Here is a 14021-nt window from a genome sequence, read left to right as displayed (position 1 = left end):
GACCTTGACCTTCCCGGTCCAAGCCTTTAGGTTTAGCTCCTTTATCACACTATCTCCAGGCATTTAAAAATACTCCTGAAACTCGATGATTTAACCCGCTTTTACGCTGTTCACATCAAAACTGGATGAAAAAAAAAAAAAAAAAGCTTAATCCATCTTATCTGTTGACTGTCAAACTGCTCCTGCTAAAACCTACTCACAAAAGACAACTAGGTCACACAGGGAAAAAAAACAGAATTCTCCGTTACCCAGGGGAAGTTGGAGGTCTGGTAATTGACTTGGGAGGAGAATCAGGGGTACTTTAAAAATAGTACGCCTGAATTAACTGCCAAATTTAAAGAATCGGATGTCTCTGTGTTTACTGTAGGCAATCTGTGCAGGAATTGTTTTGGTAGCTATACAGTATCTGTATAATTTATTATTTTCATAATCACAGTTTTGGAGAAAATGTGTTTCATACAAATTTGTTTACATTACTATTGTTCTTCAGATAGATAAGATAAGATAAGATAAGATAAGATAAGATAAGGTAAACCTTCAATCCCAGAGAGAAATGCAGGTATCATAGCACCAACATCAGTGAAAATGAAACGCAGGATGTGAGACCTTATTACAACAGTATAAATGAAAGTGGTTGTAAATTATATATATATTTAATGTTAAAATCTGTGTTAAATAGAAATATTCTGATTACTGCTAGTAAACAGAAACTACCGGTACATTTTCAAGTAGGGATACCAAGTTGGATCCAATCAGGAGAGAGAACTCAATAGAGCAGGGGTCTTCAACGTTTTCAGGCCGAGGACCCCTTTGTTGAGAGAGAGATGAAGCAGGGACCCCCACAACCTGTTAATAGATTCCTTATAGTTTCATCTTTTGACAGAACAATAATCAGTGTATTTTGGAATCACGTCAATTTGTGTTTTCAGATATTTAACCACATGAACCGTCAATACTTAAACAACTTGACCTTTCACTCTGTACTTATTTTAGTCTGCTCTTTTTCCTCCTCTACACCAAAACTCTTTGCCGAAAATAGTCGATCTACAGGCTCACATCTGCTATTTTTGGCTAAAGTTCTCCGAATATGGACGCTAGGGTTCAAGTGGTTAATATATAAAGGAGGAAAAAAAGTTTCTATCACACAAAGATTTGGAGGACCCCCTGTAGTGACTCTGAGGACCCCCTAGGGGTCCCTGACCCGCTGTTGAAGACCCCTGCAATAGAGGATAAACAAAGGAAATTGTAAGTGATGAACCAAAAAAAGGAGCAAACGAACTGGAACATTAATGTAACTAAAATATATATGTTTATGGGGTTCTCTCTTGTTAGTCTGACCTGGATGTGTTCTCTGTTTACTAGTAAGACGCCTCAGGGCGACATGCGGCCTCGCCCCCAAAAGGGAGAGGTCACGCCAATTCTTGGCCATCTGGCCAGTGATGTATATCGGACCAGTTACACATATATGGAGACCCCTGCATGATGTAAAAAAAAAATCCCATATATGGGCATTACCAAATATGGGAATTCCCAGATATGTCCTTAATATTGATGACATTGGGACAGGGATCTCCATATATGGGGATAAAACGTATGTTAATTAGTAAAGCCAAGTTAGGGCCTGGGTTTGATGCCTGTGGATCTCCATATATGGGCATAAGGGGGTACCCTAATAGGGCATCATCTGGGAATGCCCATACTGTATATGGACATTTTATTTATTTTATCCTTTATTAATATCCATATACATATATGGACTTAATATTAACGTTTTCGGGGAAGGTAGGGTGTAAATCAGAGTAAAACAGGCTCTTGGGCCAGTCAGGGCCTGGGATTGATGACATCAGAAATCTCACGAGCAGGAGACTATTAGAAACGTTACTTTACAAAAACATATCACTTACACCCCATTTAAGCATAGGAGTCAATTAGTCAGTTAATTAATACATTTTTAATGCATTCAAAAAACGAGAGAGAGAGAGAGAGAGAGAGAATGGAGTTGCTCCAATGTGGATCTCGGACTTCATGTGGCCAGCCTATGACATAGGCTAATGTATATGCTGTATGACTCCAATTTGTGCAAGGTTTCAGCCTGATATTCTGATATTTATTCAAATATGTGAAAGAAATTAGTGGAGGTACTGTGGCCTACTGGCAGTGTGCACAAGAAATTCAGCACTGATCGCTCCAGCGGTTTGCGAGATTAGCCCCGGAGAGTCCACAGACACACAGACAGACACACACACACAGACACACAGACCAACTTCTAGAAGGCTGGAGTTGTGCTGTATAAATTACGTAACGTTGCAGACTTGCAGCCACACATCAGTGTAGGAGTAGGTGTGCAAGAGGTCATAGAGAAGCATGTCGTTGTTGTCGGGGTGGAAACTTTGTATGTCCAAAACCGTTCGTTTTGTATTTATCATTTAAAAAAAGATTGAAACGAGTGAAAATAGCTGATCTACAAGCACCCAACGCCTCACGCCGTGCTGTGTGCTTGTAGATCTGCTATTTTCACTAGTTTTCTTGTATGATGAAGCAGGGCTTTACTTTACGAAAAAACTTCACAAATTTGAAACTTGGAGATATGAGGTTTATGCCCGACAGTGACAATGTGTTTGTTTAAAATGTTCATTGTCCGTATTCTTTCTGGACAAGACAACTTCTGCAAGAAGAAACGTTCACGTGTTTTTTAGCAAGCTGTTTCTGGCACATGTCGCCTGTACATTGCCAATGAATAAATCCCCAATTACTCAGTTATTCTGACAGGCCCAGTTTGGAGTAATGTCTTTTTGATGGTTCTCAAATTTCAGGAAGCATTTAACACAGATCAGATTCCTTGAATAATAGCGTGTCCTCTAGATGTTGTTTGTGATAATGGCCATATCTTTGTGTGAGGACAATCATTCTTTAAGTTTTCCTGTCTTCCTTTACATGCTATCAACAGACACCGCAGCACTTCTCTAAAGATGGATGCCTTGCAGATTGTTGTCAGCATCCATACAGCTAACTTCTGCAGGCTTTTGATCAAACTGAGTCCTTGACAACTGGTATATTTCAGTTCAATGACAAAAAGTAACAACAGCAACAAAATCCATGTCCAACCATGTGCAAGGCATGCGTCCAAGTCTTTAGTTATGGCTTTCTATTCACCTTTTCAGTCACATGATTGCAATGTGCATTTTGTGCACTTTATATTCAGTTACTGCGCGCATTGTTGAGGGCACCTACAAAGAAGTATCTCTCTCTTAGAACCACTTAAGCATTATTTTATACTTCGCCATACGACAGTGTCATGCGAGAAAAGCCAATCTACAAGCCCCAATGCACCAAGGCACGTTTTGAACTTGTAGATAGGCTATTTTAATAGATCAGGTATTTTAGTTATTTGAAAAAAAAATTACAGTATACATAAATATTTTTTTCTGTGAAAATATCTTCCTTATAGGGACACCAGGTTCAATGTGGTAAAACCAAGACTTTTTTATTTTGCACCCGTCCACACCCCCACACTGACACTCCCAGCTGGCCAACAGCACCCCCCCCCCCCCCCCCCCCCCCACACACACACACACACACACACACACACACACACACACACACACACTCTGTGTGCTGAGTGTCAGAGCTAAAATACCCTAATCCCTTTGGCTTGTCTAACCCCCCCACCCCCCCTCAGTCAAGCTCACTGTGGTTGCCTGGAAACCAGTGGTGGAGGTACATTCACTCAAGTACAATTTTGAGGTACTTTTACTTTACTTGATGTTCATTTTTCAACACTTACTTCTAATCTAGATTTAGATTATTATTACAAAACGTACATTAAATAATTAAGTCCCATTTTATGCTTCATCTTTTTTTCTTTTTTTTTTAAATAAATAAAAAAAGTAAAATACAAAGAATAGTACTTTTACTTTGGTGCTGTAAGTTTGATGCCAATACTTTTGGACTTTTACGCAAGTACACTTTTTAATACAAGCCTTTTCTTTATATTGTAGTACTGATACTTTTACTAAAGTAAACGAGTACCTCTTCTACCACTGCCAGAAAAGGGTCAACTTTCTCCTGCTGTTCAAAGGGACGGCCAGAACCAAACGCAGGGCCCTCTTCTCTGGGAGGGGAGGGTGTGGGTGAGGGTACTGTGGGGTGGGGTGGAGGTCCTTCACTGTTTTAAAACAAGTGTCTCGGCCGGAGATAATAGTGTGGGCTCTGGGTTATAAATGATGCATTTTGTTCACCGGGACCTGATAATAGCGGCTTGGTGGGGGGATGGGGGAGGAGGAAAGTTCATCGCTCTCTTATCAATGCTCTGTGACATTTCTCCTTCAGCTGTAAAAATTTCATATCACATATCTGCTTTAAAGATGTAGCACCTTTTGTTGAACCGATACAGAGCATTCCATTTCACCCCATATGCTTCTGGTGGTATATTAATTTATAGTCCATTTGGCAGCTTTATAACACAGGCCTATCAGTGGAGATGACTGGGATTCAGGAGGGCATCGCCGAATTGCCACGCACAGGTTATTGAACTTTGAACAGCAATCATTTATTTGCTTCTATTTGAAACCTTTTGTATAATATCAGTGGATATGAGTTGTTTTAACATCTTCTTTCATCATTTCTTCTGTCATTCACTATTTTCATATCATTAATTTTCTTCCTGTTGTTATTTGCTCGGTTCCATGAATTGGACATTTGATAAGTAAATTCTTACCACTTAAGACCTATTTTATTCTTCATCGTACGATGGTATCACGTGGCGAAGCCGATCTGCAAGCTCACAGCGTATCGCAGCGCGACGTGTAGTGAGTGAGTGTAGTTTTCTACATTTTTGAGATTTTTCCCCCATAATGATAATGAAAGGTCGAACATAGACATCTATGTGTGGAGCACTGTAGAGGTTTTCTTTTTCTTTTTGCAAGTGTGATCTTTGAGCTATAATGTTAGTTATTGAAGTGAAATTTGTGGTGGAGATAACTTATGCAAATCCTTCCCTTTAACTAATGTAAATCTGCAGTAAGGCAGAGTTGATGATGTCATTTGTCATGTCTGACCATTAAAGAAACGTACTCTGGGACAGAAATTACAGAGGGAAATTCACTTTCACACTACATGTGCATTAAGAGAAACGTTCACAGTGAAATATGTATCTATCATTGACTTCCAGGAATCCACTGGAGCAGCACAGAGAGGCCATTTAATAAGGCCATTTTTGAATCCCATTCTTAATTAGGGTCAAATCTGTTTGGTTTTTGTGATATTTGATAAGAGAGTAACCTTTTCAAACTTTCTCAGTGCTAAAATGAATAAGTCTGGTTATATTCTGTAGAGTCTAGACTTTTAAAATGAAAGGGAGGACCATTCTATTTCCACATTTAAAATGTTAGGTCAGATGGCCTTCATTATATCTAATAATGATAATTAATTAGCTAGGGGAGCTTGATCAACCTATTGAGGCCATCTCGCTGCCACTGGCCTGCACACATTTGCTCTTCAAATCATAGAAGGATGGCACTCTGCCACCAAGGAGCTCGTTAGTATGCAGCCGCTTGCCAGCCAATAGAGAGATGAGATTCCTTATTCCTCCGCAGCATAACAGAAAAGAAAGACAGAAAAAAAAAACACAGATGCCAATGTGGAGCATCTTGGTTGCTATCTGAGGAGGATCTCTCCACACAAAGGGACATTCATTGGTCTGCCAAGTATTTGTGGAGCGCAGGAACAGACCCTAGAGTCTAGCGACAGATGATGATCTTATCAGAGGGAGGGGGGTTTTGGGGTGGTGGTGGGTGGGTGGGTAGGTTTGGGAGCAGGGATGAGGTTGGGGGAGGGGGCACAGCGCTTGAGCCACATCCTCAGCTTTCCTTTGCCAAGTCTGTGTCATTTGAGTATTGGTTGATTGGTTACACTGAAGAGGGAAAAAAAATGGGCATGGTTTGTCAAACCGTCCCAATTTGCGCTTACCTTTTAGTCTTCTCTGTGACCGTGCTGTATCTGTATTTGATAGAAAATATTTTTTTTGTGGCTGGACCTGATAAGTAGACTACAGAGTAGGGATTAGGGGGGCTTGTAAGCAACTGAATTATAGCTATGTTATTGCTGGAACATTGCAATATAATGCAGCCTTGGTTGTTACCTGGATGTGTTTGGACTGGATGGTGAAACTGTGAGTTCTTACAGCAGATAGAGTACGAAGGGAGCCTGTTATTCATCCACTGGTGATTTCGTAGAGGTCTTCCACTGGTATCAGCAACAGATGTGACAAGCCATCTGGGAGCCCGAGGTCCTCAGGCAACATTTGGTACAGGACGCAAACAACTGGCACCTAAAACACGGTGGACCACAAGCCCAGCAAATTGAATCACAATCCCCTTCTCCCCTCTCACACCTACATGTGTATATATATACTGACTGTACCGGATCCCCCCACCCTTCTCCAACGATGCTTTAAAAAAGAAAGTAAAGAAAACACGAGTCATTGGCTTGGGAATGACTGTAAGTCGTGTGTCAACTCAAGCAGGGCTAAACAGGAAGTTGCGTCCAAGCGGTGAAAAGGCCGCCGGTCTTATCTGAGGACAAACAGAATGCATCAAGCGGTGGCTGTTGCTCTCGCTGTGAGGCTGCCTCTGATGATGGCCAGCTGTGCTCCAATGTTTAATTATTTCTGTCTAATGAGCTTACCCACCTTCCACTGCGGCAGTAGGAGCACAGTGTGCTACAGCAGGAAGGATGAGGGGGAGAAAGAGAGAGAGAGAGAGATAATGAATTTCAAAGTATCTTATTTGGATGTGCTTCCAAAGTAAAAATGTTGAAATACTTTTAAAAATGCAAAAACGTTGCCAGACATGAAAATACAGAAAATATTTGTTACCTTGTAGATTGGCTATTTTCAGTATTTGTTGTACAACAAAGTTCATATGGCTTAAGTGGTCATAAGTACTTTTTTCTTTTTGAGGAGAGTTTTTTTTTTGTATCATCAATGACCTTTCTGTGACCTTGAATGTTGGAACAGGTGTCCCCTGGGTGTGGTTTATGGCCAACGATCACATTGACTAAAGAAAGCTCAACATGCTACACAGTAGTGTGAAAGAGAAACAAGTCTTATATTAGCATTATTATATGGATTTATTTTTTGATATATATATATATATATATATATATATATATATATATATATATGATATATATTGATATATATTGATATATATTGATATATATATATATATATATATATATATATATATATTGATAACAGTGTTGTGCACATATAGTGAAAATAGCAAGTATACAAGCTCACAACGCAATGCAACACATTGTGAGTATATTTATCTGCTTACTTTTCTCCTACATTTACAGGCTCAAAATAGGGATTACTAATCAATTATTTAATTAAAGTATCGCTACATTTTTAATAATCGATTGAATTGATTAGTTTGATTCACTCACTGTTGGACCACTTAGTGAGAGGAGAGTTCTCTGAGCCTGAGCAAATCGGACTATAAGTAGCAAAACGGAAGTAGTGAGCAGCAGGCCAATGACAGATTAAAATAGGGCACTGAGACGAAATTATTGACGTCAGAGTTTTCTCCTCTGCCTCGTCATGAGCAAATGGAGTAGACTCTGGAGCAGACACTGCCAGTGCCAGGTGCAAATTTACATAAGACATATTCTCAATTCGGATTCCGAGCATGAAACAAGACCGTATAAACAGGATTCAGAGTGGCGTGAAAATGTTCCCTGTTGTCTTCCCATTATGTCTGTTGTCTTTTTGGATTCTGAATACAGCCTAGTGCCATCTCCTGGTGTGGAGAGTTATTTCGCGTCACACAGGCATAGAACATACTCTGTACAGTGTAGACCTACCAGCTAACCATCAGCTGTATGGTATGTTCCAGCCAGGGTTGTAACGATTATTTTATTAGCAATTCATTCTTCATTCATTGAATAACATTTAAGCGCTATTTTATACTTCTTCTCACACTGGTGTTGTGCGACAATAGTGAAAATTGCAGATCTACAACATGACTTGTTTGTTGGGATCTTGCTTTTGAAAAATTGCGCGTTCGAAAAATATTTCAAATAAGGACATGATAGGAAACAATTGCTAATCAATTATCTTATTGAATTATCTATATTTCTTCAAATAGTTGATTAAATTGATCAGCTCGATTAGCTGTTTCACCGCTAGACATGAGGCAAGGCAAAGCGATCTGATGCGTCGCTATTATTTTTTACAAGTGGGCTTGGAGTGTCAGGGCCTTAATGAGTTGATATGCTAGATACATCACATGAAGGCAGCAGTCTGGACATTTGAATGTTCCTTCACCAGGCCTCTCTGTGTTGTCAAAGTGACGAGGCAGAAATGTATTTTTGAGAGCTGCGTGCTGCATAACTTTGTCTTCACACGCACACACAAACACACACGCGTGTACACGTGCACGCATGCACACAAACACACAGACGCGCGCGCGCGCACAAATGCAAACATACTCATGTCATACCCGGCCAAGGGGTTTATCATAACTATTTGATTAATCACTGTCCCAAAAAAAGTACACTGAATCTAAGAGATAAGATAGCCGGGGGTGTCAGGGAGGTGAGCGCTGGTATAGTGCTAACAGTGCTATCCGCTTTCACTGCTAATTAACTGCAGCTCTGCACAGCACTAACAAGGGCCCGGCTGTCCTGGAACAACAGAAATAGGCCTGCCACTATACTGCCACTGCCTGCCAGTGAGCCTGCAGTGTCTCACAGAGATTATCTCAGCACAAGACACCTTTCAAGTAAGGTTAGTGGGCTGTGGTTCTGAGCAACACCATCAGATGGATGTTCACTCGATTTGCTTATCCGTTTTGAAACTGGTCTCTAAATAGTGTGGGGCCTTTAGGCAATTATGTGATAACACATTTGGGTTTCAGGGCAAATGGCAATGAATGTGTATCACTGTGATTGGGGGGGGAGCTTGTATGCTGTATAGAACATTACAGATGACTATTTCGGTCAATATTGTATTTTTCGTTTTAGGAGAGCTGGACGCATTCCTCAAAGATGGCGAACGGCGGATCCACAGTCGGCAGCAGCTCCCTGTGGGCACAACATGGGGTCCCTTCGAGGGGAAAATTGAGATGAATACTGACAGCAGTGGCATGGTATGTCTGTCTTTTCATCTTCCTATCCTGTTCTGCCTTTATTTTCAGCCGACACCATGGTTTCAAACACCTGTCTTATGTTTTTGTCGTTTTCCAAAAGATTGTCCTCAAATTGCTGCCGGTGGAGTGGACTTGCTATTAAGTCCTGCTCAGTAGTTTGCCTTTAGTGGCTTTGGACACACGATTACTAGAAAGTTCTTGGTCTAAAGCCTATTTTAATGGAAAGAGGAAGCAAATTCCCATGGCATTCCAACCCATTGAGTTGACTCCTCTGGGATCTAACTGCCCCCCCCCAACAAAAGCCTTTGAAGTGCATCCATTTTAACCATTTAATCTGCATATTTTATGACAAAACGCTTTAATTGGTGGATTTCGAGTTCAATCCAGCCTTCAATTGAATGAAGTTACGATCCATTATTTTTTATGTTGCTCTCAAGCCAGCAGCTTCATATCAGTGCACTGGCCTCTCTGGTTTAAAAGATCCAGTCTGGCTCCCTTCAGCTGCAGAAGCGTGTGTTGACCTAGTGCTCTGGTGGAACAACGAGTCCTCTATGGGTTTGATATTTCATTTTGCATTTGGATTAATTAAGAAATTCTTATTAAAAATTGTAACCAATCTCACATTTATCCTGTTAAGTAACATAAGGCGAAGTCCACAAGGATTGTGGACTCAAAGGCCCCCCCCCCCCCCCACCCCCTTCTCCCAGATTTCTTCAATGCATAACTTTATTAAATCATTCTCAGAACAGTTTTCGACTGTTTTCTAAGCTTCTCCCATGGTTTTGAAGTAATCGGCAGCTTTAAATAACTCAGGCCGTATTATGGCCATGAAATATGGCAACTCTCGGGGTAAAGCCAGTTATCCTTGGAGGAAGAGTGATTTGACGCCGCAACACCTCAAGTCGCTTTTTCCAAAGTGACAAAGTAATATATTTTTCCTCCAAACTCCCCATGAATTTCCCTCAAAGGCATCCAGGCGTGCCTGCACTCTCCCTCAGATGACCCTCAATGGCATGAGAAACACATTTTCTTAGTTCTTCGTATGTTTTTCACAACATCAACACTCATTACACAAGACTTTCATTACAAATGTTCCAAAACTGGTTGTACATGTAGTTGGAGAACATTGCTCCTGGCGGGAGCGTTAAGGCCTTAACTAAGTGCCCTCTGTGGAATCCGATTCTGCGTTCCAGATCCAGTTATCTATTATTTTTTTGTGAACCAGGTGGTGGTCTTCACCTGTAATAGGCTGCGGAGGGGTTAGAGAACATGCCAACTCTCTCTTGCAATTAAAGGCGAAGGAAGGCGCTCTGGCATATTGCCTTTAAGGATCTCATGTGGGCCTATTCTCCTGGGGGGCCCTTTCAATGCTTCACTGGTTGCCCTCCTCCGCTCTTAAGTCTCATCTCTCAAACGGGGTACTGGCTGTTAGCCGCTTCTCACAATCGCTCATTAAAGAACGGGTCAACCCCAACTGGGCAGGTTTTGTTTTAAGCGAGCTGCCTTTTTTGAGGCTTTAACGCTCCGCTTTTACTTTGTCTCGTCAGGCATTTGAATAAAGTGAAGTAGCCATCAATCAATTCCCCGCATTTCTCCCCACCACTGGGGAATCATCTCATCGCAATCGTTGCTTTTTTCATCCAACCTTTAGCCACTGAGTTGTTGCCTTGTTAAACACTGGGCCGTTGGCAACGTCCTTGATGTGGTACAGCATTTATCTCAGTTATTTCAGTGGGAGTGAAGGGAGTGGCGCAAGTATTCAAAGACTAGACACTTTGAGACAGGAACAAGCCCCTAATGCCTCACCTGTAGATGGAGAAAAGTTAAACAAGGAGTGTGAATAATGACCTGCGTTGAAGGAAAGAGTGAGGGGGGCCTGGCCAGTTTTGATGCATGTCAGGCCGGCAAAGTGCTCCAACACAGGGTCAGGAGGTGATATAAAGCATTTGAGGGTAGAAATAAAGGCTTATTGCTTCATGGGTCCTTACCTCACCCAGGAGGCACTCTCAGTCATTCTTATGAAGTATGACCTCCGCAGACTATTACATCTCCTTTTATTCTGTTAGATTTCTGAAGCCCACAGAGGTGAATGTATTACCCCAAGGCGGTCGGCTATATGGCAAAAGTGACACCTCTCTCGCACTGGAAACACGTGACCTAGCGTGTGTGCCTATTGATATGCACTCTCTGAAATCAGAAGGACTTTTTTTATTCCTTCATCTCAGACGTGTAATTTGAAAGGCTTCAACTTGCTAGATATCGAGGTGTTCTTGTGTGCCGGGCACATGTCGTGGCACACGTCTACTTCTCACCTCTTGATGTCCCACCCAGACATACGTAGGCCACTGTATTATTACAGTGGTTCTCAAACCACTGTAACGTCTCTATCAGGTGGAAACCTCATACAGTATGTCCAAAACAGTTACTTTTCAGGATTCAAATTCAAAAAATAGCAAAAATAGCAGATCTACAAGCTCTAAACGTGTCGCTTCGCGCCATGTTTCGAGCTTGCGGATTTGATACTTTTGATACTTTAGTGTGATGCTGTAGTATGATCAAGTAGGGCATGCATTTACGAAAAAAACACAAAAAGTTATAATATGGAGTAAGAGGTTTCTGCCTGAAAGCAACAATATGCATTAGGCCACCAAAGACCCCAACCTAAAAATAAATAAATAATCCTAATTCCTATTCCTATACTCAGAGTGTATACAAATGGAACCACAAGGACCACTGGGGGTCCCAAGACCCCACTTTGAAAACCACTGCTGTATTGTATTATACCGGTACAAGCTGCTTTAAAGGCGCAGTAAATGATTTGTTTTGTTAAATACACCATAAGTGTTAAATAGCTCTATATTACAAAGGTAATTGTTGCTAGAGTGTTCAATAAGGGTCTCCAACCTCTCTTCAGCTCTTTAGTAAACTGAAAATATATTTTTAGGTCAGGATACCAATTTCACCCAATCAGGAGAAATAATTCATACAGGATACAGGATAAATAAGTGAAAATGGAAGTGATAAAACAAAAGGACTAGAAAAAGTGCTCCTCTGAGTTTTCACCAGGTCAGGTAGGTTATTGTGGGCCAATGTTCAAAATTCGCCAATCAGGATGGAGTATGAAAAATCAGTCAGATCTGTCTTGATCACATTGACTATAGAGATAATGCCAATTTGTGGCGTTATAACGCCAATTTGTGGCGTTATAACAGGATAATGTGAAAAGGGTGACATGTCTTCCTTGGCCAAGGGGCAATGTGCATCCAAAGTGTCACGGCAATCGCACACTTGGGGCAGAGGTTCTGCTCTGGCATCCAGAGAGTGTGTGTGCACAGTTTCACATTGATCAGGTTAACGTTGCCGGAGATTAGCTGTACACAGACGGACGATCACACACACGGATGGACAGGGTGCAAAACTTTGTCCTTGGGAATGGCGGAGACAATGACAATGTAACTTAAATGCAATACAAGCTGATAAATTATCTTTTATTTTTTATAATCACATTTTTATTGACTTTACACAAAAATGTGTGACAGAAAAGTATTAATATATATAATATACAAACTGCAATAAAACAAATTAAAGACATCAGACGGAAACAAGAACAAAAAAGAAAAATACAAACGAAAACAAAAATACGGGCGAACAGCACAATACAATATTCATACAGTTATCCTATCCATACACAGTCAATTATTCAAAGTGGTATCATCTCCACACAAGTGGCAAATTAAAAGGTAAATTGAAGGAGTACAGCTGGGGCTTTCCAAACCAGGTCATCACTTCCATTATAAATCAGTGTAGCTAGATCTTTGAGCAAATAGTTTATTAGCGGCTGCCAAATATTTAGAAAATCATCTTCCTTCTCTTTTAATTTGGCACAGAGTCTTTCCATTGGTAGCACTCTGTATATTTCTCTGTACCATTGAGTCACTGATGGAGGTTTCTCCTGTATCCAGTGGAATAGAATGCATTTTCTAGCCAGACAAAGCGGCTTGTTAAGTAACTTAGCTCTTCTAGGGTCTAAAACCCCAGAATTTGATGGCAGCCCCAATAAAAATTGCCCAGGATCTTTACATATGTTAGACTTCATAATTGAACTCAGTTCTCTTGCAACACGAGACCAACGAAAATGGCCGTCGATGTACAAGCCTACAACGTTTCGCAAAGCGACACGTTGTGAACTTGTAGATCGGCCATTTTTGGCCGAAATATTCACCCCAGTATAGGAATGCTATACGGTTCACGTGGTAAAAAAAAGAAAAGAAAAAAGGAAATGGAATTCTACTTAAATAATAGATACAACATAACATTCGAGTGACACTTCACTGCTCAAGCAGAGCTGATGAGCGTGTCAGGTCTGGGTAGTTCAGGTTGTGTGTGGAGTGTGAGCAAAGGGGTTCTTGGTGCCAGGGGACCAGTCCTGTACAGTCTGGTGGGGCGCTGGTCCCCTGAGCCACAAGAAGCAAATGGGAGCTGAGGCTGGAGTTGGCCTGACTACGTCTGCTGCGGTGCGGGGGGAGGCTGCCGGTGGACTCAGGGTCTTGGTGGCTGACCAGAGTGATGGATGATGCTGAGAAGAGAACGCCGAGTGGAGCGTTACACGCAGTTGTCTAGGCAGGCCTGGAAAAAAGGGGCAGAGAGAAAGGAAAGGGAAGAACTGAGAGAGAGCGAGAGAGAGAGAAAATGTTGGGGGGAAAAAAGCATGACAGGAAATCTGGGCATCTGCAGGACAGAGATAGGGTCACATCTCGACCGTTTATCAAAGAGGAAAGCAGATTTCACAGCTGATGGTTTGGCCGTGGCAGGTCTGAACACCCCAGGGGCTCTGTTCGCTGTGTGACTGCAGCTGGAGTTATAGTTATT

At 41.4% G+C, this 14021-nt stretch overlaps 1 protein-coding gene across 1 annotated transcript in view; it reads left to right on the top strand.

Annotated features, from left to right (window-relative positions):
• Nucleotides 1-14021, top strand: part of zfpm2a (zinc finger protein, FOG family member 2a) — a gene marked incomplete at both ends in the record, with an annotated part of 157184 nt that overhangs the window by 65585 nt on the left and 77578 nt on the right. The window contains 1 exon segment of the mRNA XM_080754619.1: nt 9028-9152. Within this exon segment, the coding sequence (XP_080610745.1) occupies nt 9028-9152 (125 nt within the window).

The sequence above is a fragment of the Nannobrachium achirus genome (genome assembly GCF_963921795.1).
Source record: "Nannobrachium achirus genome assembly, chromosome: 2".
Classification (NCBI taxonomy): domain Eukaryota; kingdom Metazoa; phylum Chordata; class Actinopteri; order Myctophiformes; family Myctophidae; genus Nannobrachium; species Nannobrachium achirus.
This window is presented reverse-complemented; position numbering and strand designations above follow the sequence as displayed.